This window comes from Myxocyprinus asiaticus, chromosome 3, assembly GCF_019703515.2.
Source record: "Myxocyprinus asiaticus isolate MX2 ecotype Aquarium Trade chromosome 3, UBuf_Myxa_2, whole genome shotgun sequence".
Lineage (NCBI taxonomy): Eukaryota > Metazoa > Chordata > Actinopteri > Cypriniformes > Catostomidae > Myxocyprinus > Myxocyprinus asiaticus.
Genome location: NC_059346.1, coordinates 5,360,888 through 5,388,775, shown reverse-complemented (window position 1 = coordinate 5,388,775; position 27,888 = coordinate 5,360,888). Strand labels below are relative to the sequence as shown.

Genomic DNA, 27,888 nt, shown 5'->3' with positions numbered 1-27,888 from the left:
ATAAATAAATAAATAAATAATAATAAAAAAAAAATGCAATAAATGTTTTGTTTTTTTTGTGGAAAAATTATGAACCCATTGACACTAAGATTACATTTCTACAAACTTTAAAAAAATAAATAAAATAAAATAAATAATCTAATTTTTTTAACCTTGAACAACCTATAGTATTTTATTGAAAGCTGTTTACCATTATATGTTAGTGTAAAGGCACTTGAATATCTGATTATACAAGGAATAAACAGAACAAAGCCACTTTTAGTGCTGATTAAAAATATAATTTATTTAAAAAAAAAAAAAAATCCTTTAGATACATTTTGTACAGAAACTGGCTGCGGACATAATAGCATTTTTACTTTGTTTTTTTAATGAAGCTTGCTTTATTCTATGGATTAAATCCTCTCTATACACGCAAGTCATAATGCACATTTGCCAGCAATTCTGTCATTATCCTATACAGAAGCAAACATTGCATAGTTGGCACAGCATTTATGCCAGACAGAAATATTCAATGCTTTGCTATGCTTGACACTTAAATACGGGGTGTTTTTGTTGTTTTGCTCATAAATTTGGCTTTTATTGTCCGCCATATCCTCTCCTCTTTTGGAGACTTGGTGAATTGTACGGAAATGGCAGTTTGTTAGAGGCTTTTACACGTTTGCGGTGTGGCACAGGCTGCAGGCAGTGATATTGCAGAAAGATCCACAAATAATGAGCTCTTGTGTCACATCACTGGAACCACATTTACAAGCACACTATCATTCACATTTAGTGTGACGAGTGTTTGTTTACAGAACTCCTGTCGTGGAATATTTATTCTGACAAGTAACCTAGCATAAACTGTTATGGAAAGTCTTAATGTGGTATCAGTTGCTTTGCAAAGAGGTTGCATAGACCATTATTAACTGTTAGTGAAAAATGTTTGAATGGTTTATTCCGGTTGTAAACACTCAACATTCTCAAGAGTTTCTTGCTCTCGAGGCAAGGATTTCTTAAGTTGAATTTAGGGTCTTCCATTTGCTATACAGTAGATCCTATTCACGATTCATCGGTGCACGTTATTCTAAAGAAATCAATGTTTGTCTGTGGAATCTTTCATCAAAATGTAATAACTTGCTCCACCTCTGAAACAACGTTCCTTGTTGGCTGTAACATTTTACAGTTTTAGCATAGTAACACCATGATTAATTTGTGGTCTTTCTTGCATAAAATGGTTACTAAAGTCATGGTTACTGCAGTTTTACAAGAGTGAAACCATGGTTAATTTTTTTTAGGGTCAGTGTAGTCCATTTCTCAAACGAAATGACTCTTACGAGCCGGTTCTTCTAAATCTACAGCACGAAACATACAGCGTGACCGTGTAGTCTGATTCCCTAATGCATGACTTCGATCAGCCAGTACTTTTTGGTGAATCAAAAACTTGTTGACCTGCACATTATTTTCATTTAGTCAGGTCCGACTCAAAATATGAACCAAGAATTGTTAGTGTTTTGTATATAAGGCTTGTGAGACTTAAATCAGTGTAATAAATGGATAGTTCCTTAAATGAGCGTGTAGTTAAAGGAATATTCAGGGTTTAATTCAAGTTTAGCTCAATCGACAGCATTTGTGGCATAATATTGATTACCACAGAAAATTATTTTGACTTACCCCTCCTTTTCTTTAAAAAAAAAAAAAGCACAAATATGGGTTCCAGTAAGGCACTTATAATAAAAGTAAATGGGGCCAATCTGTAAATGTACAATACTCACTGTTTCAAAAGTATAGTGGCAAGAAAATGGATGTGAACCCTTTGGAATTAGCTGGCTTTCTGCATTAATTGGTCATAAAATGTGATCTCATCTTCATTAAAGTCACAAGTATAGACAAACACAATGTGCTTAAGCTAACAACACACAAACAATTATAATATTTAATGTCTTTTTTGAACACATCCCATTAATATTCACATTGCAATCTCTATAGGGTTAAGGTCTAGGCTCTGACTGGGCCACTCCAAAAGTTGATTTTCTTTTTTTTTTAAGCCATTCTGTAGTGGATTTACTTCTATGTTTAGGGTCATTGTCTTGCTGCATCATTCAACTTCTACTGAGCTTCAGCTGGCGCACAGCAATGTTTTTGTTGAAAAGCAGCGGCTTTCTTCGTGATGTCCTGCCATGGACACCATGGCTGTTTCATGTTTTCCGTATAGAAGACTCATGAACAGAGATGTTAACCAGTTCCAATGATTCCTTCAATCATTAGCTGTCACTCTAGGGCTCTTTTTTATACCTCATTGAGCATTATGTGGTGTGCCCTTTGAGTCATCTTGGTTGGACGGCCACTTCTAGGGAGAGTATCCACAGTAATAAATCATCTCCATTTATAGACAATTTGTTTAACTGTGGACACATGAATATCTAAGCTCTTCGAGATAACTTTATAACCCTTTCCAGCGTTATGCAAAGCAAAAATTCTTGATCGTAGGTCTTCTGAAATCTCTTTTTTGCGAGGCATGGTCCACGTCAGCAGATGTTTCTTGTAAATTGCAAACTCAAAATGGTTGAGTGCTTTTTATAAGTCAAAGTAGCTCTAACCCACACCTCCAATCTCGTTTTATTAATTGGATGCCTGGTTTGCCATCTCCTGATTCTTAATTAGCTTTTGTTGACATCATTAGCCTAGGGGTTCACATACTTTTTCCAAACTACACTGTGAATGGTTGAATGATGTATTCAATATGTACAAGAACAGAACAATAATTTGTGTGTTATTAGTTAAAACAGATTGTGTTTGTTCATTATTGATAATTAGATGAAGATCAAACCAGATTTTAAGACAAATTTATAAATGCAGGTAATTCCAAAGGGTTCACATACTTTTATGTATCTTGCATAGCCACAAGACAAACAGTTTGCGTGTTAACATGATTTTAGTGTGATAAAATCGCTCACTAACCTTTTCTGTGTAAAGTTATAGATAAGCCACAATGATATAATGCCAACAAAACCTAAAACGACTGTAAAAATTATGATTTAAACTACTTTACTGCTCAAATAATACACAATGTTTAACAGAAGAATTCATGTAAGTGCTTTTGTAAAATTATAAACTTCACATTTCTGCCTTTAAACCCTCAAAATATTGGCCCCGTTCACTTCCCTTTTACGTGTCTCACTGTAACATCGATTTCTGCCTTTTTTTTTTTTTTTTTAAAGAAATGGAGAGACGAGTCAAAATAATTTTTTGTGGTAATCAACATTATGCCACACCTGGAACCCGGAATATTCCTTTAAAGATATACATTAGGAGCTTTGTTGTAATTTGTGGTATTGCATAAAAATGAATGAATTTAATAAATGTTTTAAGTAAAATTCTGTAAACACACCTTTTGCTAAATCTGTTTTGTTCAAATATGAAATGATCTTATAATTTGGTAACAGGCTGCTGAGGGTAGTAAATCTAATAATAATTGCATTTCTTATTTCCAAATATTTCTTCCTCAAAAGTAATAAAAGAATTATTAATAAAGCATCAAGGAACCGGAATAAGTAAACTCCTTATGATTCCCATCCCTTGCATGGACAGACAAATTACCTGTCACGCTGACCAGGTTAGGACAGGGTGTAAGATACAAAGCCCGTTTCAAAAATCTTCCATGGTAATCATAGCTTCTGACAAAATATAAGTTACTACAATTATTGTTTCGACAACAAAACTGTGATAACTTAGAAACCACTGTCATCATAAAAAGTAATTAAAATGATAGAACGATTCTTAAAATGGTTTGAAAGAAATCTCATATTAATGTGTTACATTAATAACAATAATTATACATTATATCGCATTTCTGCAGAAACTACAGTTTCCACGATCATTTTTGTATGCGTAATGTTGACGTTAAACTTTTATGCACAACAGTAACACTCCATGCCGAGAACATGTGAATTTGTTAGATGTGATGAACAATGCAACATTCTACAAATGTCTGCAGAACATTCCGGCCTGTGAAAACAGTGTGAATTCACATTTAATGCTATGCATTCCAGAAAATCTAATATCAACTTCCAACATTATTCTTTAATCCCTGGCAAGTGCTCGTATGCACTTTTGTTCAACAAAGAAACACAATAATGTCCATCTTACATATGTCGGCATTACAAAAATAATACAATTGAAATCATTAATTGGATTTTAAAGGCCACTTTAAGGTACTCTGTCGACACACTTAATGCTGTATTTTCATGTCTCAAAATATAATACATGAGCATTTGTTTCTGTAACAACTAGATGACACCACAAAATTCCATTAAAAAAAATCACTAAGCGAGAAAGGAAGGAGATTTCTTTTGTTTTTTTACACAAACACTGCAGTCCCTACACGTGCAAACAGGAAGGGTTTTAGGGTTTTGAAGAGTGATTCGGGGTTCTAGGCGAGCGGTTTGGTTGTCTAGTACAAATATGTAGTGTCTTGACCCTGTTCCTGGTTCACCTTTGACCCCGGCATTCAATTCCAAATCAGTGGCATCCATTTCCATGTTTCCATGGAAACTAAATAAGATGCTGAACTAAGCTGATGCAAAATGCCATTGACTCTCCATACTGCGAATGCTTGACTTGTCTTTGTTCGGATGGCGATTCGATCGTTTTTCTGGCTCAATAACAGTGGCAAGCTCAATTATCCTCTGGTCATGTGTTTATGCTTAGACATCATCATAGCAACGTTCACCACCAACGCAAGTGTCATTATTCCTTCCCCAAGGAAGCTATACTGTTGTCATGACGACCCATCTCCTCTAGAACGGTGGCGAGTTGGTTGAGGTTACCGTGTGGAAAGTGTTGGGCTTCCCATAGGTCCAGAATTACACCTGTAGGACTGGTCTTAGTCGCAAAGTAGTTCAGATACCTGAAGGAGAAGTGAGATGTCAGGGTTACTTAGTGGTGGACGGTATGACCAAAAATATCACGGTAAATGTATATGTGGGTGTTTCCTCAACTTCAGCAACTTTTAGCACTGTGGACTTTTAGAAGGTAGATCTCGTTAGAATGTTTTTCACACTCTCACTAGTTCATTTAATTTGTCTGTAACACTTTATTTTAGGGATCAGAAATTAGACAGTAATTAATGACTAATAATTGGACTTGTAAGGGACTAGTTACGGACTTGTTTAGAATTATAAGGTATTTATTAGGCCTTTGTTCGCTGATTTCTTACCCTTGCTTAATAGCCTCTTTACATTTCTTTTTTCCTATGAACTTATTAGGTAAAAACAAAAGATACCAATAGATAGTAAGGTGCAAAATACATCCTTTATAGGTTCTTATTACACTGCAATGTGCAGCTTATAAGTATAAAATAAATCTAGAAGGCAGAGACTTTTGTTGCTTAAATAGCAACAAAAAGCATCTTCTTTGCACTAAGTGCAAATAGTGTAAGATGCTATTTGCACCCCTAATTAAATACTACCATACAGTATAGGGGCATCAACATGTTTACTGTTTATTTAGAGACCCACAGACACCCTAACCCTAAACTTCCCTGCTTTGTTGAAATACTATATGCATTCTACATGTATTTTGTACTTACAAGCCGCACATTCACACAGAGTACTGAGAACCTATAAAGGATGTCATTTACATCATACTAGCTACTGATATGTTTTGTTTTTAGCTAATAAATTCATTGTTATGACAAAAGCAAATGTAAAGGGGCTATAAAGCAAGAATAAGAAATCAGCAAATAAAGGCTTAATAAATACTTTATAATGCCAAACAAGTCACTTACAAGCAATATTATTAGTCATGTATTACCGTCTAATTTCTGATCCCTAAAATAAAGTGTTACCAATTTGTTTACTAACACTGTCCAACAGTGTATGTACAAGCATCACAGGAGATTTACAGTATGTCATGAAAATTCCCACCACAGTGTCATCTCTGGCACATCTCAAATTCTGGATTGTGTTTAATAGAATTCTGTGGTTGAAATTACGCTGATGGAGATGATATTTTTTAATGTTTTTGGAAAAATATGTCCAGTTCCTTTGTCTTGCTGAGGCTGATTTTATAGAAAACATTTGTATTATCCCAAATACACACAATTAAATAATATTTTCACATTTTTTGCAAAATTCTGCAAAATTACATCTTGTTTGGAAATGACGCTCAATAATAAAGTGAATTTTACCTGAATTTTTTTCTTTTGTCTTATATTTCATCTCAAGCATGTTTTTCACTGACACTTTTGTCGACTTGTTTAACAATTACACTAACGTTCGGAAAAAACTTTATATGGGGCAAAATTGTTTGGTGTGGTGGAAATGACACCACAACTGTGGGACAGTCCTAATTTTTGGAAAATTGAAAGAAATCATTGTCACACAATTAAACACTGAAAACGTTTATTTATATTTCAGTCATTACAACCCTCTGAAAGATCTGACATGCTATTGTGGGTATGACATATTCATAGTATTTGGTTTTGGCAGACTAGATCTGCTACGCTGCTGCTGCAGAGCAAGAAGGGAGACTTGCTATTGCTAGAACACACAAACTAGGGTTGCTCTGATACCAAAATATTGGCTTCGGTATGATACCAGACCTGGTACCTTGGTATTGATACTAAATCAGTACTTGGCCAACAAATAAAAAGCCTCAGATTGTGATGAAATTACACAGAAAAGGACTTGATTAAAAGAACAGCATAAAGTCTACATTTTACATTTTAATTTGTCTGGATTCCATTTTTATATCATCAAAACACTGTTTAATCAAATGAATACAAAAAGCTTTAATCAAATAAAACATCATTATTAATTTCCATCCAAAATGTAAAAAAAAAAAAAAAAAATTTGGTCATATAAAATGTTGCACAACGGGAGCTTCGCAAACTGAAAACATTAATGAAAAAAATCCGATTACCTGTGGCACAAGGCTGCTATGGCTAAATCACGGTGTGCTGGTATTCAGTACACTTGTTTTTGTGATATTGCTTACATGTAATAATAACTGTAATAATAATAATTATTATTATAAATAATAATGATAATAATAATAAAACCATTTATTATTAAATTATTGTTATTAGTAGTATTATTGCGATTACTTTGAATATTCTATTTTTCTATACAATAGTAATACTTTTCTGTCTTAATGTCTTCAATTTCACGCATTCAGTTAAACAGAGCTTTTCTTTTGGCTGAACTTTTCATTTGACGGACCTTTGAGTTCCTCCTATGTGGTAGATTTTAATTAGGTCCTCATTCTAAATGAAATGCTGAAATACTCGCGAGCTGAGATCTCAGAGCAGCACTAGAGGAGTTCATGTGAGTGTTCACTTAACACACCGAATTATGTGCATCACATGCGGTCTGTTTGTGTATGTGTTGTGAAGTATGACAGAAAACAGAGCAGCACCTCTCATTCATTCTGAAGCGTGCAGCACGTGTAGAATGCATATTATTTTATTACAGTAAATGACATCCTTCTACTGTTTAATGATCACACTTAGCCATATCAAGATTTGAATTTGATTAATTGTCAAACTGTCATTGATTTGATCTAAAAAAAGGTCAAATCCTGTCAAATTTTGTTAATAGCACCACACTGTAGTATGGTACCGAAATTAGCAATGAGATGATATTGTACCGTTTTACATTTTCTGGCATTACGATATTTTGTTAGTACCAGTATACCGTGCAAATCTTAAACAGACATACTGAGTTAAGCATTTGGACATGCTGCTGCTGCTCTACAATGAGAAAAACACAAGACAGGCCACATCAAGCATGTATGACATGCTGCTGCACAATTAGATATTAATACAATCCTCATGTAGCAGATTTAGACAGGTGGAGCTGGGGAGGAGGGGGATTTCAGAGGACACTCTCACAGCGCACTGCAGTGAAACCGGCTTGCAAACTGAGCAAATATAAATGTTAAACTAAGAGAGAGTACACAAGTTGATTGGCTACCCAATTACATGCCACCGATCAGCTTACACCATGTGAGCCGCTTGACATATCACATGTGAGTGAGCTGACTGGCTAACAGATAACAAGTTTGAAGAACATATCAGCTTACGCCATTGAGTTTAATTCCTGAATTTATTCATTTCACTCTTTGTTAAGATTATCATACAGTAGTTTTAAACATAATAATTGGCATTTTTATCATGTATTTTCATAGTTTAATACAAGGCTAAAACGGTAAATTATATACATAAAATGAATTTGAAAAGTACCAAATACGTGAAGAAGGCCTGTTAAAAAGTTCATAAGTCAGTTTTAATGTGACTTTCATATAACAAAGGAAAAAGTTGAAATATGTTAGTTTGAACAAAAATCAACCTCTTGAAACACCCATATACAGTATACTGAATGAGTTATTTTGGCTAGAAATTGAATGGGAGCATTTTATTATTATACATTTATAAACGTGGTTTTACGTGATTTTTTGTTTGTTTATATTTTTGGATAATCCTATGAATGACTTGAATTGAGAGAATTAATACTTCATTTCACAAGTTATACCCTTTATTTTCACATTAATCAATGTTTATTCATGTGTAATTAATGAAAAGCAGTCCTGCCTGCTGATATCTGTGCGGATACATCTACCGAAGTATAATCTTTTCCGGTTGACACTTTTCTACCGTTGCGCAGTCATATTGCCTAGGGATACTGTATTTATCACAGCCTAGACACCCTACATAAAACCTGAGTTTAATGTAGAACCCCTCTATGATCTAGAACAGAATAAAAACATCTTTGTAAAAAGAGCTACTTCACAAACTCTGGGGATGTTGAGTCTACTATGACTGATGAAGAACTTTAAGAGTCTGTCTTTCACTTTTAACATGTTTTCCTAGGATCCTCTTACCTTTATCTCTTCCTCTGCACTTCCTGTCCCCTGTGAACTCTATCTCTCTCGTCTTCTGCCTCCAAATTCCTTTTTTATGTGTGTTTGTCCTCAGAGGTGAACAGCATGCTCTCTAACCTAAACTCTCTTGTATTTGAAATGAGATCTGCCTTACTTTTAAAGCCCTACAGTAATACCCCAACCAGAGCTCAAACCATAGGGGTCCAGTATTTTTTATTTTATTTTATTTTTTCCTTGCCTTTTCTTGTAATTATGTGGATAGTGGAGTGCATAGACACATTGGTATTTTGAAAAGTTGAGGTTAGGGACAGATCTCTTCATTGTCTCTAGACAGACGGAGAGAAAAGATTGATAGAATAAGATGCTTTTATTCCATTTGCCTGCTGTTCTACCGTTAATCTTCTCCAAACTCTCTGTCTATACAAACAATCTTTTTAGAGAGGAAAGTTTCTATTCTGTTGTTAAAAAAAATAAAAACTGCACTGCAATCTCTGCAAATGCTGATAGATAATTATTATTTTTATGTTTTAGTTAATAAGCAATATGATTGATGATTCAGGGTCAATGACGTGATTCTCAGTTTTCTGTCCTTTTTCGATTTCTGAGTTCAAAGACATTTTGATATTTTTTCTGGGGTTTAAGGTAAAAATGGTATAACCGTCCAGAGACAATTATTTTTTTAAAGTCTCTTTAAAAGCTGAAATTTTTTGGGGAAAAAAGAGGAAATGTTGGCATAATTAGTTTGGAACAATCTTTTATTATTATTTCCTTTAAAAATTAGAATTTTGATTTCTAATGTCATTAATATTTGTAAAAAACTTTTTTTTTTTTTTTTTAAGTCAGGTGGAGTTACCAACATGCAGGTAAACTTTTGGTTGTCATGTGACAAATAAAAAAAAAAAAATATAGACAAAAGAGAGAGGATCTTTAGACCCTCATGATTGTGAGTGAAGTTTTTAGAAAGTACCAGATATTTGGACATTTTTATGAATAGGTACATTTTGTTCAGGTCATATGGAGTAACCCTAAGAAAACATCTTGATATTCGTAACTCAAAAATAATGATTTTGTATATAAGTATACTGTATATGTGTATGTATGTGTGTGTGTGTGTGTATATATATATATATCAGCCACAACATTAAAACCACCTGCCTAATATTGTATAGGTATATAGAATAGCATTCTGATATGATGATATTCTTCTCTCCACAATTGTACAGAGTGGTTATCTGAGTTACAGTAGACTTTTGTCAGTTCGAACCATTCTGGTCATTCTCTGTTGACCTCTCTCATCAACAAGGCATTTCCATCTGCAGAACTCCCCCTCACTGGATGTTTTTTTGTTTTTGGCACCATTCTGAGTAAATTCTAGAGACTGTTGTGTGTGAAAATCCCAGAAATACTCAAACCAGCCCATCTGGCACCAACAATCATCCATGTGATTATCTAATCAGCAAATCGTGTGGCAGCAGTGCATAAAATCATGCAGATACGGGTCAAGAGCTTTAATTAATGTTCACATCAACCATCAGAATGGGGAAAAATGTGATCTCAGTGATTTGGACCGTGGCATGATTGTTGGTGCCAGATGGGCTGGTTTGAGTATTTCTGTAACTGCTGATCTCCTGGGATTTTCACACACAACAGTCTCTAGAATTTACTCAGAATGGTGCCAGAAACAAAAAACATCCAGTGAGCAGCAGTTCTGCAGATGGTAACGCCTTGTTGATGAGAGAGGTCAACAGAGAATGACCAGAATGGTTTGAACTGACAAAGTCTACGGTAACTCAGATAACCGCTCTGTACGGTTGTGCTGAGAAGAATATCATCATATCAGAATGCTATTCTGAGATGCGGATTGGCACTGTCTTGCCAGCATGAGGGGGACCTATACAATATTAGGCAGGTGGTTTTAATGTTGTGGCTTATCAGTGTGTATATATATATATATATCTCAGACAACCTTTGTCAACGACCCTATGGTAAATCTATACTACACTATGTTATACTATGTTTTGATCAGGCATCAAAACATTTTAATTTAATAAAATTGGAAAAAATAACCCATGATAAGCTGCTAAATCAGCCCATTTAGGGCCTATTCCAATTTTTATTTATTTATTTATTTTTTTTTGACTGATAAAATAATGAGAATCATTAGTGTGGACACAATTATTTATTTATTTATTTATTTATATATTCATTATTTAAAATCAGCATTAATTTAATTTGACTAAAATATACTTTTTTTATACAAAATATAATTTCTTTTTTTTATATATAAATTAAATTGTATTTTATATATATATATATATATATATATATATATATATATATATATATATATATATATATTTATTATTTTTTTATTGAAATATGAACTGGACAGTTTTCGTGAGATTGCCCGTACACTACGTATAACAAAAGTTATGAAAATGAAATAAATAATTTATAGTGAATATTATTAAAAGTCCAGTTTGTATGTGAATGCCGTGTCTGTGTGTGATTGTGTGTCACCTGTCCAGGTTGAGTTTGTGTGCCAGTATTCTCCAGTCATTGCCACGTGTATGTGGTGCATCCAGACTGCTGCAGAGTTTAGTTCTGATGCTGAGCGGGATTCTGAATGCACTCGGACCCGTCAACACTGTGATACTGCTGCCTGGATCAGTCAGGGATGTGCCAATGCTCTGAATGTCCTGCATAACACACATATACAGTACATTTTCTTCAGAAGATGAAAAACTCCTGTTATTATTCCAATTCTAATTATGAGATATTTTGTATTTGTTAACTCTCGTTGGGACTAATGTCTTCTAATGAATCTCAGTAATAAACAAACCAAATAACACAGTGTTGCTCTGAAAAATCACATACACGTCTTGTTTCATGTTAAAAGCTTGCTGCTCTTCATATACCGACCTGAGTTACACATCCCTCATTGAATCACCTGTCATCACCCGTGGCATTCGGCTGCTCTTATGGTATTTATAAATGTTCTCACTGATTGAAGGGTGTTTCACCACAGGAGATATACTTGGCTTCTTGGAAACATTATCGTCTGACATGTCAAATGCATTAAAAGCCACGCTGAAAGCGCAATTGTGTGTGAGTGTGTGTGGAGGAGGTGGTTCAATTAAAGTGAGATGCGTTCATGAGATTGTTCATAAAACGCAACAGCACCAAATATACGTCGGTTTGAATTTTTGTACATTTATAAAAGATAAATGGAGAATGTGTATTAGAGAAGTAATAGAAAACGAGTAGACTTTTGACTATCATCATAAAGTGTGGACCATTCGTAGCTTATTCTGGACAAGATTTGTCTACTTAGACAAGAAATAGACCATCTGACAGACATGGTAAATCGCTTCTTTTATGATGTTTAAGACTGTGTAATTCTGAAATCAGACAAAACTCTGAGAATTCTCTGAAATATACAGGTGTGATCTTGTTTACCTACTAATACAGTAAGTGTCTTACATATTTTCAAAAGACAATTTCTCATGTAAAATACAACGAAATCTAAAATGAGTCTCAATCTAATTTACAAAAACGAGGACTGAGGATAGCATGGAGGTCATTGCCGTACCTTAGAAATGATGTAAACGAAATGAGCCACATTTCGGTGGTGTACGTATAAATGTCAGTAGAGTGTCGTTTTTTTTTTTTTTTTTTTATGGCCAATGCCGATATAATGCTGATATACTATATGATATCATACAATTTAATATGTACAGTATAATTGCTAAAAATTAAATGTACTTTTATTTAGCATCAGGGACTAAAAACGGAATGCAGCCCTCTACATAGCTAGTAAATCACTCACAAATTCCGCGCTATGCGACTAAAATATGTATTTTATTAGCCACTGGTGAGTTAATATTTAGATTTGACTCTCAGAGATTGAGTTGTGTAGTGGCGAAGAAGAACTTGAGTATCAAAGATGAAACCCAGACACCCCATTTTCATTTCACGTCTCTTTTAAAAATCCTTTCTGATATTTACAGTCAGTTTGTGATTTAAAAGATAAAAAATAAACATTATTTCTAATCATACACTGCATGGTGAGGATTAGGGATGAGGGAAAAACCACACTGCAACTTCTCTCTCGTTAATGTGCGCTGTGCTCATTCAACCGTAAGTACTTGCGGAGCAGCCATTCTCAAAGAGACAGAACTAATTTAGTGCTTGTTATACATATCAATGTAAACTTCATCATATAAACTGATAGAATGCTAAAATGTGATTAAAAGGATCAAAAGCGAAATATGAAAATAAAATGTACAAACTTGCATACTACTCTATATTTGTCATGTCACTATGTTTTCCCCTGAAGGACTCTTAATTTGAAATGTACAAGGACTCATAGTTTGAAAGTTCCTTTGTTTCCCTCCATTGTCTCTGTCTTCAGTTCCTTGCCCTAATTGTATCACAGGTGTTCCGCGTCATCTTGTTAGCCCTTGTGTGTACATATGTCCTCTTGTACCTTGTTCTTTTGTCGGTCCTTGTTTGTATGTAGTACTTTGATAGCAAGCATACTGCGGTTACGTTTGTGTTACCGTCTTCATAGTTGTATTTTCTTCTGTTTGTTTATGATTAAAAGTTCTGCCTTTGGATCCTCACTCTCTGAAGAACCGACCTAATATGGATCCAGCAGAAAAGATTGAGCAGCTTTCCCAAGGGTGGTTGGGACTCAGTGGTCAGGTGAAGAAACTGGTCCCTTTAGACTGTGATCTCAAAGTCTCTTCAAGACTTTCTCCCCAAAATTATAAGGGCTGACGCTCTGCTCTCAGTTCCGGTGGGTCCGGAGACCCCCTCGACGGAGGCCCCTCTGCTCTCAGCTCTGGTGGTCCGGAGACACCTTCAAAAGAAGCTGTCCCCCTGCTGCTGCCAGCATCATGGTCAACAAGCCAGCGCCCACGCCTGCCACCGTCAACGAGCCCATTCCTGAAGCCTCTGCCATCCCAGAGCAGTGTTCAAAGCCTTGCCTGAACCCCTGAGCCTTCCACGGCTCCTCCTCCTGAGACTCCAGCGGCCCGGCCCCCTGAAATTCCAACATGCTAATCTGCCCTGTTCTGCAGCCCAGGCCTCTGGACCCACCTCCGGACCCTGCTCCCTTCCTGGAGTCACGTCACTGTTTTTCCCCCCCAAGGACTCTTAATTTGAAAGTTCCTTTGTTTCCCTCCATTGTCTCTGTCTAGAGTTCCTTGCCCTAATTGTATCACCGGTGTTCCTCATCATCTTGCTACCCCGTGTGCATGCGTGCTCTTGTTCGTATGTAGTACTTTGATAGCCAGCATACTGCTGTTATGTTTGTTACCTTCTTCATAAGATTCCTTCATAGTTGTTTTTTCTTCTGTTTGATTAAAAGTTCTGCATTTGGATCCTCACTCACCTTTTCCCTACACAACCATGACAATACTGGGTCAAATAAATGAAAACTTATATGAGTGTGTGTATTCACATTTATGCATTTGGCAGATTACGCATTTATCCAAAGCGACTTACAGTGCCCTTATTACAGGGACAATCCCCCTGGAGCAACCTGGAGTTAAATGCCTTGCTCAAGGACACAATGGGGGTGACTGTGAGGATTAAACCAACAGCCTTCTGCTTACCAGTTCAGTGCTTTAGTCCACTACGCCACCACCACTCCATCTATATACACTCAATTGAATATCTAATCAGCCAATTGTGTGGCAGCAGTGTAATGTATAAAATCATGCATATATAGGTCAGGAACTTCAGTTAATGTTCACATCAACCATCAGAATGGTGAAAATGTGATCTCAGTAATTTAGACCATGGTTTGAGTATTTCTGTAACTGCTGATCTCCTGGGATTTTCACACACAACAGCCTCTAGAGTGTATAGAGAATGGTGCTAAAAACAAAAAACATCCAGCGAGTGGCAGTTCTGTGGGCAAAAATGGCTTATTAATGACAGAGGTCAGAGAAGAATGGCCAGTCTGGTCCAAGCTGACAGGAAGGTCAGGAAATAACGATTATTTTTTTTCCATCCAAGCTTAAAGGGTTAATAGCCAAAATCTCTTCTGCACGCATGCACACACTGCTTGGGCGAGTTTGGACTAAATGTCATATGTGGGCCGAATTGTTTTATTTTAAACGTAATAATTATTTAATAATTATTTAATTTTTTGTTTTAATTACAGGTCTGCTTCTCGGTCAGAACCTGGCAGCATCAAATCAGTATTAATGCATCATATCTAACAATAATTCAGTGAAGACTTGGAAACAACTTAGAAATGTACTTTTTCACCTCAATATTTTGCCTTGCACCTGTTTTCTCCAGGGGGCAGTAAGTGAAACTTTAGTGGTATAGGCAACGTGCAGCTTATACAAAGAACACACCAACCCTTCAGCAGATAGCACATCACGAGGACGTATTCTTGCATTCAAAACACATCTTGATGGAGCGCAAATCCGAACTTTACTATTAAAGTCCTACCATTAAACTATGTTTACTTGACACAGCAACCTAAAAATGGTATGTTTATGACGCGACGCAACCAAAGTGAGATGAGCAACTTTTGGGTGGTGTATGAATGAACTGCGGTGACATTTCCTTGGGGAAGTGTGTGTGTTACTCTTTTACAATTCTACTTAATTCCATTCATTATTATTGTATAAAATATATATATATATATTTTCGTCGAAATGTCCCTCTTTCTCTGTGACTAAAATAACGAGTGCATTTAAAACAATCCCTGAAAAGTCCAAACACCAGTCGAACACAGGCGCTCTGTATCCCAGGAAGACTCAATTTATCACAGTGAAACCATCTATAATGATATTGAATCTGTGCTGTTCTTAATTAGAGACATTGATTACAGCAGAGGAGAGCTGGAAAGAAAAAAATGAAAGGCTTCATGAAAACCCTTAGTGATGAATTAGACAGACAGTGAGGGTGTTAAGAGCAGCTGAGAACACTTCTCCCACTCCTGTTAGATAGATTAAAGAGAAACCAGCCTCTTCTCCTGAGACGGAGAGAGATTGGAAGTGATGGAGAGAAGAAAGAGTGCAGAGGAACTGGATACTGCTGACAGCTGACGGAGAGGATGGCTCCATTCCAAACCCATTCCAAACCATAGTTAGCTTACTACCTATACAGCATTTTAAGGCATCAGTGGTGTGCTCCTAACTCAATCGCTATTTTAAACAGTGAGTAGTGAAATGATGCAGTCTCTGCCTATGTAGTGTGAACAAATCAGTCACTGAGGTTTCATTTCGGTTAGGATGCATCTTTAAAAGGTAGCTTTTTAGTGTAGACTGTAAACAGGCAGCTCAATAGAGCTGGAACAGAGTGACAGAGATATATAGAGACTTGTGTGTTTTCACTCTGAGCAAATATCAATGGTCTAATATAGTCACCTCATTATGGGCGGAACAGCAGAGGGTGTGAGAGGGTGTTACCTCAGTCAGAGTTGTGTAAAGCTGGAAGATCTGACCTTCTCCCTCCACCTGTCTCACACACAGCTTACAGCATAGATCACACACTCTCACACTCTGACGCTCCAGTGTGAATGAGCAGTGCAGCCTCCTCACAGAACCACTCCACACTTGAGAGAATGACAGCTCCTGTACACAGACACACAGAAAGAACTCTTCACTCTAACATTTTACTTAAAGCTTGTATATCAAATTCAGCTTGTATAACGCTTTTTACAATACACATAACCCCCTTTCCTTCCCTTTCTTTCCTTTCTCCTTTACCTTCCTTTCTTCTTTCATTCCCTTTCCTTCCATTCTCTTTGTGTCCTTCCCTTCTTTTCCTTTCCCTTTAGTTCCCTTTCATGTTCCTTTTGTTCGTTTTAATTTCATTCCAATTCCATTTCTTCCTTCTAATTTCTTTTTTCTTTTCTTTTCCTCTCCTCTCCTCTCCTCTCCTTCCCTTCCTTTTCGTTTCATTTCATTTCCTTTCATTACATTCCCTTTCCTCATTCTTTTGTTTCCTGTCCCTGCCCTTTCTTTTTCCTTTCATGTTCTTTCCTTTTTTCCCTTTTTGTTTCTTTTCCCTTTCATTCCCTTACATTTCATTCTCTTTCTTTCATTTAATTTCATTTAATTGAATTCCCTTCCTTTTCCTATCATTCATTTCCTTCCCTTTCTTCCCTTCCCCTGTAATTTCCTTTAATTTATTGCTTTTCCTTTTATTTTCCCTTTTGATTTATTTCTTTGCTTTTCCTTGCCCTTTCCTTTCTTCCCTTACTTTTCCTTTCTTTTCCTTACTTTCCCCTTTATTTCCTTTCCTTACTTTTTTCTTTTCATTTCCTTTTCCTCTCATTCCCTTTGTTTACATTTCCTTTCTTTTCTTTACTTTCCCTTTCCTTTCCTTTCTTTTCCTTTCCCATTAATTTCCTTTCCTTCCTTTTTCTTTCATTTCATTCCCGTTCCTTTCATTTAATTTCCTTTCTTCTCCTTTCCTTTTCCTTTTGTTTCCTGTCCCTGCCCTTTCCTTTCCTTTCATTTCATTTCCTTTCTTCTCCTTTCCTTTCCTTTCCTTTAATTTTATTTCCTTTTCCCCCCCTTTCATTCCCTTTACTTTTCCTTTCATTTCATTCTCTTTCTTTCCTTTTATTTAATTTAATTCCCTTCCTTTTCCTTTACCTTTCATTATATTTCCTTTTATTTCATTTCATTTCATTTCATTTCATTTCATTTCCCTTTTGTTTTCTTTTATTTATTGCTTTTCCTTTTCATTTCCCTTTAAATTTTTTCTTTGCTTTTCCTTTCATTTTCCTTTCTTTGCTTTTCCTTTCATTTTCCTTTCTTTTCATTCCCTTTCCATTCCTTCCTTTTCCTTGCCCTATCCTTCCTTCCCTTCCTTTTCCTTTCTTATCCCCTTTATTTCCTTTTCTTCCTTTTCTTTCATTTCATCCCATTTGTTTCCTTTTCCTTTCCTTTTCCCCCTTTCCTTTCATTATCTTTCATTTCACCCCCTTTGTTTCCTTTTCCTTTTTTGTTTCCTTTCCTTTCCTTTCCTTTCATTACCTGGTATTTGGTGAGTTGTTTGCTTTTCCACTGTGTGTGTATGTCATGTATGGAAAGTCTCAGGTTGTGGTTGCTGGAACTGAAGTTCAGAGTCTTTGGTTCATCCAGCAACTTCCCACCAATCTGTTTTTCTATCTGTAACACCTCCTGTACACACACACACACACACACACACACACACACACACACACACACACACACAAAAGCTGTAAATTATGCAGTAATACAATCATAATCGTTATAAATATTTGGTACAAAAATGTCTCATTCAGAAATTGTCATGGTATTGACATCACAACCATGAGTTCATTAACATTTGATCGCCCACATTTGTATATCAACACCTATTCAACATACAAAAACTTGACCCACCCTGATGAACAACAATGTGAATTTTGCCAATCATAACAGAGGTAATTTACATATAGTCTTAAAGTCTTAAAGGTACAGTAGCAAAACAGTCAGTCTGATTCTTTTGGTCAGAGGGTGGAAAATGCCCATGATAACTACATTTTGACTGTTTTGGGTGCAAGAAACCTTGAATAACATTGTAAATGGACTTATTAAAACAAAAGCGTAGAATATGTTCCCTTTTAAATGTTTCATCTGTGTTTTCACACACCTTTAATGTGTCCTGAGTGTCATCAAGGTAGTACACTCTGATGTGGTAATCCAGTCCTGATGTAACGACAGGCCCAAAGACGGCCAGTTTGATTCGTTTAGCTGCTGACGGACAGACACTCTGGCCAATCAGACAATAGGATCCTAGAGTTTCAGTCAGGATGTGACACGCCTCGTCTTCCAGCTGAACATAGCAAGAAGTTGTAAAGTTCTCCTCTCCGACCACAACAACATCCTGGACACAGAATATACACATTAATTACATTAGTGAAATATAGTGTATGTGTGTCAGAAATAAAATGTGCACTCAGTAAACGTTTTGCTAATTGCAAGCTTTTATAGTAGCACTTCATCTGTAAAGAGCACCACCTATATGCCAGTGGTGGTAAGGGTAAACCCTTTATTTTGAGTGAAAAAAGGCTAATTGGAATACTTACACACTGTATCTGTTTGCAGCAAATACAGAATCATGGATTATATTCTAAAAGGTTTTTATTTCAGAATATAAATGTCGAAAAATAAGCAAAAAATCCCATCAAAGGTTAGAAAAACACAGGGTTCTTGACAGTTTTTTTTTTTTTTTTAATTCAACCTCCCAAATATAACCACAATGCAGTTTTTCACGACATTTGGTCCTGATAAAGAATAAAAACCTGCCCCGCCCCAAACACACTTAAACACCCACACACACACACACAGTGAAGTGGTGTGTGTGTGAGGGAATCCCAACCTTGAAAAAGGAAGCAGATTCCTGCAGATAAATCCGCTCCGTTCCTCTTGCTGCTCCACTCTTCCAATAATTGAATTTTGTGTTGTCTATTTGTAGAAGCCCACCATGCACAGCAGGGCCAATTTAGCCTGCCTGCCTTCACTGATAGTTACATTTATTTTCCAGTCATGTTTTCTGTGTCTCGGCAGCATAAGTAGTTTATTGAAATGGAGCTGCTCATCTCCAGAGCTCCTGACCCTTTTCCTCTTGCTGTAATAGTTTCATTCAGATACTGGGAGTCCTATTGGGCATTATTAAAATTCCTCACCTCCCATTGGTTGTGCTGCGTGTGGCTCTTGAGGATGATTTTCCAGTTTTCTGAGTGGGCTTGTGCACAGTGGTGTAGAGTGAGGATGACGGGACACGTCAACAGAGCGCCTGCAGGACCGCAGCTGACTACTGCACTGAGCACGGCCTCCCCGTCACTGACCGCCGGCCTGAGAGAAAGAGACACAGAGAGTACTTTAATATAGATTTACATATCACAAAATATCACTAAAAACTTAAGTGCTTTACTTAAAAAGTATTTAACACTGAAGTGTGTAATTTCTGAGCCACCAACGTAACTAAAGGGCATTGCAAAAATAATCCGTGTTTTCGAACAGCTCTCCCGAACGGTCCCTCTATCTCTCATTGGTCGAACAAAAAAGAGTCCTGCCCCAAACTCACGCCATTGGTTGAGCCAATATTGCTGAATCTGGCTGATCAGGCCGCTCAAACAAACAGAGCACCATCGAAATCTGTTCTTTTAAGAATCTAGTTTGAAACATATGTGTCAAGTTCGTGGAAATTGAATCTTTGTGTCCATGTTTGTTTGATAGATTTTTGGAAAACATTTATTGCATTTTCTTCAAAAAATTTATTTAGTGACTTTGAAAATGTCATGTGGTGTAACCATCAAGTAAAATGTGTTAAAATAATTTCATTGCACATTGAATACATATTAATATATTTAAATTAAAAATGTATTTTACAAATACTCATATTTTACATAATTTTTACATAATACAGGTAGATCGGGACAAAGCTATGAGCGTCACATCATTGACCCTTATATGGGAAGATATTTTGGGAGTTTTGAATCGTTACTGTTTTACAAATAAAACTAAAGAGCTATCTTTTAAATTTGTTCACAAAAAAAAAAAAAAAAGTTTATCCTGTGAAAGATATGATTTCATATGGACATATTTGTCCATTCTGTAACACTGCTTAATGAATTTGATGTATCTTTAAGATGCCCTTTAATTTTTTTTAAGTTGCATTTAAACTGTTTGTGTTGATTGTAAGTGGAGATGACATATAAATGTCCTGTAAGGTTGTGAATGAAAAAAAAAAAAAAAAAAAAAAACGAGCAATGTATTTATAGTGCCACAGAGTCAACCTACAAACTGCGTGTAGCAATTTGTTACTTGAAAGTGTTGCTTATCTGATTAATAATCTGGTATACAAAAAAGTATTTCAGCATAAGATATTTTAACTTAAAAAGGAATAGTTCACCCCAAAATGAAAATTCTCTCATCATTTACTCACCCTCATGCCATCCCAGATGTGTACGACTTTCTTTCTTCTACTGAACACAAATGAAGATTTTTAGAAGAATATCTCAGCTCTGTAGGTCCTCACAATGCAAGTGAATGGGTGCCAAAATTTTGAAGGTCCAAAAAGCACATAAAGGTAAACGTAAAGTAATTCATAAGACTCCAGTGGTTAGACTCTTGTCTTCAGAAGTTATATGATAAGTGTGGGTGTGAAAAAAAATCAATATTTAAGTCTTTTTTCCCTATAAATCTCCACTTTCACTTTCACGTTCATCTTTTTTTCTTTTTTTTTTTGGCAATTCGCATTCTTTGTGCATATCGCCACCTACTGGGCAGGGAGGAGAATTTATAGTAAAAAAAAATATTTAAATATTTAAATATTGAGTTGTATGGATTAATTTTATGCTGCCTTTATATCATTTTTGGAGCTTCAGAATTTTGGTCACCATTAACTTGCATTGTATGGATCTACAGAGCTGAAATCTTCTTCTAAAAATCTTCATTTGTGTTCAGCAGAAGAAAAAAGTCATACACATCTGGGATGCATGTGGGTGAGTAAATGATGAGAGAATTAAAATTTTTGGGTGAACTATTCCTTTAAAATGACTTTTGGTTAACTGTGCGTAGGGCAGCAAAAACCTATTTTTGTTGTGCAAGACGAACCTCAAAAGATTGTGCCCCAAAAATTACCAAAACAAATTCCTCCAAAGGAGTAGTGCAACAGTGATTTTGCCAAAATGAATGTATCAAAATAATTTCAATCAACCAATCACATTTCAGGAATATGGAAAAGGTAGGATTAGGGCTGTGGTTGGGGTTTAAACAACATTCTTATCAATCTATCACATCTCTCTGTTTTTTTTTGTTTTTTTTTAGTTTATGGTTAGGGTAAGGGGTAAGGGGTAAAGGTTACGGTTAGAACTGTTTCTCTGACAAGAATGCTGTTACAGGACCAACACGTAGATCTAGGATCTTGGAAACACGTCTTACCTGGCAAAATCATGGTGACCAGAGGGGTGTCTGGGTGATTAGGGCATGTGTTTTGATGTTTTTTTTTTTTTACCTCATGCTCTCTGTCCTCTGTACGGTCACAAACATCTCGTACACACGACCCTGAGGAATTGCTCCTGCTGGAACCAACAAACTCACACCTGAAATAAAATAAAACAGATATTAAAGATAATCTGATACAGACAGACAGACAGACAGACAGATAGATAGATAGATAGATAGATAGATAGATAGATAGATAGATAGACAGACACGCTATTCTGTAATATTATCAGTTGCAATTCTTACAGAAAGCTGTTGGTGGAGGAAGCGTTTTATATGATTTTATATGATTTATAATGACAGCAGAGTGTTATCTGTCATATCTGCAGTTCATAAAGTGGATTACTAGCTGCTACTCATCCTGTCATCCTCACAGTTAATTTATCACTGTCGTATCTTCATTACACAAATGTGAGATTGTGAATGTGATATTTCCGCCCCTGCCTTGCACAACATCTTACTGGAACCCATTACAGCCATATGCCTTAATTAGACTAACGAAGAGCTATCAGCATAATCAATTAATCATCATAAATTACATCACACAGCAATCCATAAATATCTTGGACAAAGCCCGACAGTCAGTGTGATTGTGTATCATAAATCATGCATACATGAAGTGTGTATGTGGTTGATTCTTCAATTAGAGGAACTTTTCTGTTCACATACTGTACCATGAAGCTTTTTAATTGCGTCTCTTAAAATCACTTAGTCTTAATATTAAAGAGTCAAGAAATTGTACATTTGCCATAATATCTGGATTTGGAGGTTCTCCCCTTGACAGACCTTTTAACTTCACCTCTAAAATAAATGTGTAATAATATTAAAATCAGGGGAATTCTACTTTGCACTTCTACTAAGAACTGTATTGAATTGAACTGATATTCAGCCTATGAGTACAGTTTACAATTTGTTGCATGGGTCATTGAAAAAAAAGGTTGTCCAAGGTGATAAAAATTAGAAACCTAGTTTTGAAACCTTAGAGGACAGGGCAGGATTTTTGGTTACACTTTCTATGAAGCCCATATTTATAATGCATTGTAAAGGCATTATAAACGCATTATACTGCATTCATAATGTCTCATAATACACCTTATAATAAGTTATAACTTCTCATAAATAATTATGACTACAGTTATAATACATTATAAGACTTCCCCTATTCATAGTTATACATAGTATATAATGCATTATAACACAAGCAACATCCACTTTTAATGCAGCATATGTTACTAAAGTTAATCGTATAAGTACTGTATAGTGTAAACAGTCAAAAGACTTTATGACCTGATCATATTATAAGTGGTCTTTGCCTGCTTTAAGTAAAGTTACAAAAGCAATATCTTCTTATAAACAGCCATAACATAAACTTGTAACATACAATACATTACAAGTCAAACTTACAGTATATAATGGAAGTTATTTATAAAATAAGTCTCCAAATAAGAGGCACAAACAATACATTTTATTGAATAGAGTCCAGTATAAAATCAGTTTGCTGTTAGATTGCTACATGTGTGATCAACATAGATATTTATGTTTATGTATTTAAACCTTGTAGCTTTACAAGTGTTTTTCGTAATATATAAAAATGTACATTGAATGTGTGTTATTTTGTGCATGTGTACTGTATATAACTTCCAGCATGACTTGTAATGTCTTATAATCACTTAAAAATACCATATGGATGTTTATAGGAAGACATTGCTTTTGTCACTTTACTTAAAGCATACCTATAATATATGTTACAAATATATATATATATATATATATATATATATATATATATATATATATATATATATATATATATATATATATATATATATATATAATACATTATAACTTCTGCAAATAAAATTTTATGTTGCTTGCGTTATAATGCATTATACTCTAAGTGTAATAGGTGTATTATAAGACATTACTAATGCATTATAATGCCTTTACAATGCATTATAAATATGGGCTTCATAGAAAGTGTTACCAGATTTTTTTTTTTTGCGTGCCCTAGTAATACGTTTTGCATTCACTCGCAATAAATTGACCATGGTTTTACTACAGTAACCATATTTTAACCATGATATTCATAGTGAAACCATAGTGATAATACAGGAAAAGGAAAACTGTGGGGATAAAAATCAGAACCTTGTGGGTATTATGGTTTTAGTATGAAAATACCGTAGTTTAACTATGGTTTTACAATAGTAATATTGTGGTAAAAATGTAAAATAAGGTTGCATTTGTTAACATTATTTACCAACATTAGTTAACATGAACTAACAATGAATAATCATTTTATAGCATTTATTAATCTTGGTTAATTTCAACATATTCTAACACATTTTTTAAATCAAAAGTTGTATATGTTAACATTAGTTAACACACTATGAACTAACATAAATTAACAATAAAAAAAATTATTATTAACTAACATTAACCATGATGAATAATTACTGTAAAACATATTTTGTTGATTGTTAGTTAATGATACCTAATGCATTTACTAATGTTAAGAAATTTAACCTTATTATAAAGTGCTACCAATATTGTATACTGTAGTAACCATAGTTTCTGGTGGAAAACATATTTTTTCTATAGTAATATTGTAGTCACCATGACTGTTGTAGGCTATCCTTTTTTTATTATTGCATTAACTATGTAAAGTAGGTTAAATTACCATGATTGTTGGTGGAAACCATGGTTTAAATGCATTATATTGTATCCATTTACACTGTCTGGCCAAAAAAAAGAGTTTCCGTTAGGAAGCAGATACTTAAGCGCCTATGATTGGATCATTATTGCAGTGATTAATATGTTTCAGCTGGCAACAATTCTTTTAACACTAACTGAAGCAGTGTGTAGCTTCTCATTTCTTAAACAACCATGTCAGAAGACGTATCCCGTGGTCGTGGAAAAGATGTTACTGTGTTTCAAAAGGGACAAATTATTGGCCTGCATCAAGCAAAGAAAACAACTAAGGAGATTGCTGAAATCACTGGAATTGTGTTAAGAACTGTCCAATGCATTATTAAAACCTGGAAGGATAGTGGTGAACCGTCAGCTTCATGGAAGAAATGTGGTCGGAAAAAATCTTGAATGATCATGATCGGAGACACTGTAGTCACCATGACTGTTGTAGGCTATCCTTTTTTTATTATTGCATTAACTATGTAAAGTAGGTTAAATTACCATGATTGTTGGTGGAAACCATGGTTTAAAGTCACATCGTAAAAAACTGACATTAGAACTCACAGCTATGTTTAATAGTGAAAGTAAGAGCATTTCCACATGCACAATGCAATGGAAAAAACAACTTCAACTTGCTAGACAGCATAAAGATTGGACTGTGGAGCAATGGAAAAAGGTCATGTGGTCTGATGAGTCCAGATTTACCCTATTCCAAAGTGATGGGCGCAACAGGGTAAGAAGAGAATCGCAGGAAGTGATGCACCTGTCATGTATAGTGCCCACTGTACAAGTCTCTGGAGGCAGTGTTATGATGTGGGGTTGCTTCAATTGGTCAGGTCGAGGCTCAGCAACGTTATGTAGCAATAAAATGAAGTCAGCTGACTACCTGAATGTACTGAATGACCAGGTTATCCCATCAATGGATTTCTTCTTCCCTGACAGCACGGGCATATTCCAGGACGACAATGCCAAGATTCATCAGGCTCAAATTGTGAAAGAGTGGTTCAGGGAGCATGAGGAATCATGAATTGGCCACTAAAGAGTCCTGACCTTAACTCAATTGAAGTCTTTGGGATGTGCTTGAGAAGACTTTACAGAGTGGTTCGACTCTCCCTTCAACAATACAAGATCTCAGACAAAAATTAATGCATCTCTGGACAGAAATAAATATTGTGACATTGTATAAGATTGTCGAAACAATGCCATGATGAATGCACGCCATAATCAAAGCTAAAGGCTGTCCAATGGAATATTAGAGTATGCAACTTTTTTTTTTTTGGCCAGGAAGTGGTTAATCTTGTGATAACTTTAGTTTTATTACAAATACCGGACAAAAAATTTAATAAAACATGTATGTCACATCATTGACCCATATAACAAATATAACAAAAATAATAACAATCAAGTATTTTAGAGAACTGTATATTTGGTTACGATGAAAATGAGACGTGACAGAGGAGCACGTCTCCAACAAAGCAACAGAGTGACCATTTGAAGATCAAAAATATAATGCATTTTCCATCAAGACCTGAGAGTAGGTTTATTAGGTGTCATTTTAAATTCAGAAACATCTATTTATTTATATTTTATTATACATTTTAAGTGACGTAATGACTGCCAACTAACCTTTTGTGTACGCAAGTCCCAGTCTATTCCAACTTTCTTCAAAAACTGAAAAGAGCATTACCATCGTATTTATAGATATTGATACAGATTTTCCAATTTTATTCGATTCCAATTCACAAGCTATCGATTCAATTTGATTGCGATTTCGATCGATTTGATTTGATTCTGATTTATTTGTATATATTTCAGTTATAATGTCTATTTTGCTTACATATGAAAGAAATTATCTATCAGCTCAATTGCTATTTATTAAACAGATACAGTATAATAATCGATAAAAGATCGATCTTGGGCTATCGGGATTGTTCAAATAAAGATTGTGATTCATTGTTAAATTGATATTTTTACCCAGCCCGACCATCACACATATCAAAATCCACTTGAGGCTTGATCAAGGCCCTGATCAGCTCTTTATTCCATGACATTTGATTAATATCAAAAAGTGCCTCTAATTGAAGAATCACCCATTCATATGTGTGTGTAGTGCCATCTTACCTGAGTTAGGTATGATCAGATGTCCTCCCAGTGAGTTAAACGACCCCAGCGCGGTGCACGTGGGGTCTCGTGTACGTGCCAGCGTCTGGTTGCGCGGGGTCATGGGGTCGCTGTCCAAAAGCGAGTGGGTGACTTTTGGGGACAGGGTGGCGGAGAGGTCAGAGGTCACGTCGTCCTGAGGGGTCACCGCACTGGAGGAATTGTAGACTTTGATCTTGAGGTTGGGGAGGGGTTCAAGCAGAGGGGAGCTGGTCATGGGGATTTTATCCGAGATGTCATGGAGAGCATATACTGGGCCGCGATACAGCGCTGCCGCTGTGGACAGGTCAGGAGTTGCGGCCAGCAAGTCCGCTACAAAAACACAAATGATAAAATAATATTAAATCAAAATCATTAAGGACACTTAATTTCTTGCAAAATATTTAAGAACATAAAAAAGTGCACCAGTAAACAAAATGAAATGGCATTTGAAACAGAAACACATGTAAACTACCTTTAACTGTTAAGGCCGCTGCCATTAGTTAGTTCTTTTCACATGACGTCACAACAGTCAAGTCAGAGCTTTCACAGAATTCAGTTGGAAGCTGGTAATTGTGGTAATTCCAACATGACATGAACATACCATTATTATTTGGGATTAGAATCTGATTCTTATTTTTAACGACTGAATTTATGCTTCTTTTGTGTGTGTGTGTGTGTGTGTGTGTGTGTGTGTGTGTGTGTTTAAAATCAAAGTACGATTAATTACAACAACAACAAAAAAAAAAAAACTGTTCAAAAGAGTATCTTTAAAGGAATAGTTCATCCAAAAATGAATGAAATCTTGTCCATTCAAAGACAGTTAGTATCACAACCCTCAAGCCTCAAAAAGCACTATAAAAGTATCGCATATGACTTGTGTGCTATATTCCAAGTCTTCTGAAGTCATCTGATAGCTTTGTGTAAAGACTAGTCCAATTTTTAAGTTGTTATTCACAGAAAATCCATTGCAGCGCTCTAGCTTCTCCATTGCATATATATTCGAACTGGTGCATCACATTTGGTTAAAACGTGAGAACTACGCCAGTGGCGTCATTTAAAAACTATTTTGGATGAAAGATTTTCATTGAATAAAGACTTAAAATTAGGTCTGTTCGTGACACAAAGCTATCGCAAGACTTCAGAAGACTTGACATACAGTGCACGAGTCATATTGACCAATTTTAAGGTAATATTTTGTGATGTT

At 35.5% G+C, this 27,888-nt stretch overlaps 1 protein-coding gene across 1 annotated transcript in view; it reads right to left on the bottom strand.

Moving 5' to 3' along the window:
• Nucleotides 1–267: 267 nt before the first annotated feature.
• Nucleotides 268–27,888, bottom strand: part of LOC127428256 (netrin receptor UNC5C-like) — a 205,641-nt gene continuing 178,020 nt past the window's right edge. The window contains exons 9-16 of the mRNA XM_051676479.1: nucleotides 26,664–27,014; nucleotides 21,865–21,952; nucleotides 19,532–19,700; nucleotides 18,496–18,729; nucleotides 17,874–18,020; nucleotides 16,296–16,460; nucleotides 11,380–11,558; nucleotides 268–4,885 (exon numbers count right to left, since the gene is read on the bottom strand). Coding sequence (XP_051532439.1) covers nucleotides 4,726–4,885; nucleotides 11,380–11,558; nucleotides 16,296–16,460; nucleotides 17,874–18,020; nucleotides 18,496–18,729; nucleotides 19,532–19,700; nucleotides 21,865–21,952; nucleotides 26,664–27,014 — 1,493 coding nt within the window. The 3' untranslated portion in view covers nucleotides 268–4,725. The remainder of the gene's footprint in view (nucleotides 4,886–11,379; nucleotides 11,559–16,295; nucleotides 16,461–17,873; nucleotides 18,021–18,495; nucleotides 18,730–19,531; nucleotides 19,701–21,864; nucleotides 21,953–26,663; nucleotides 27,015–27,888) is intronic.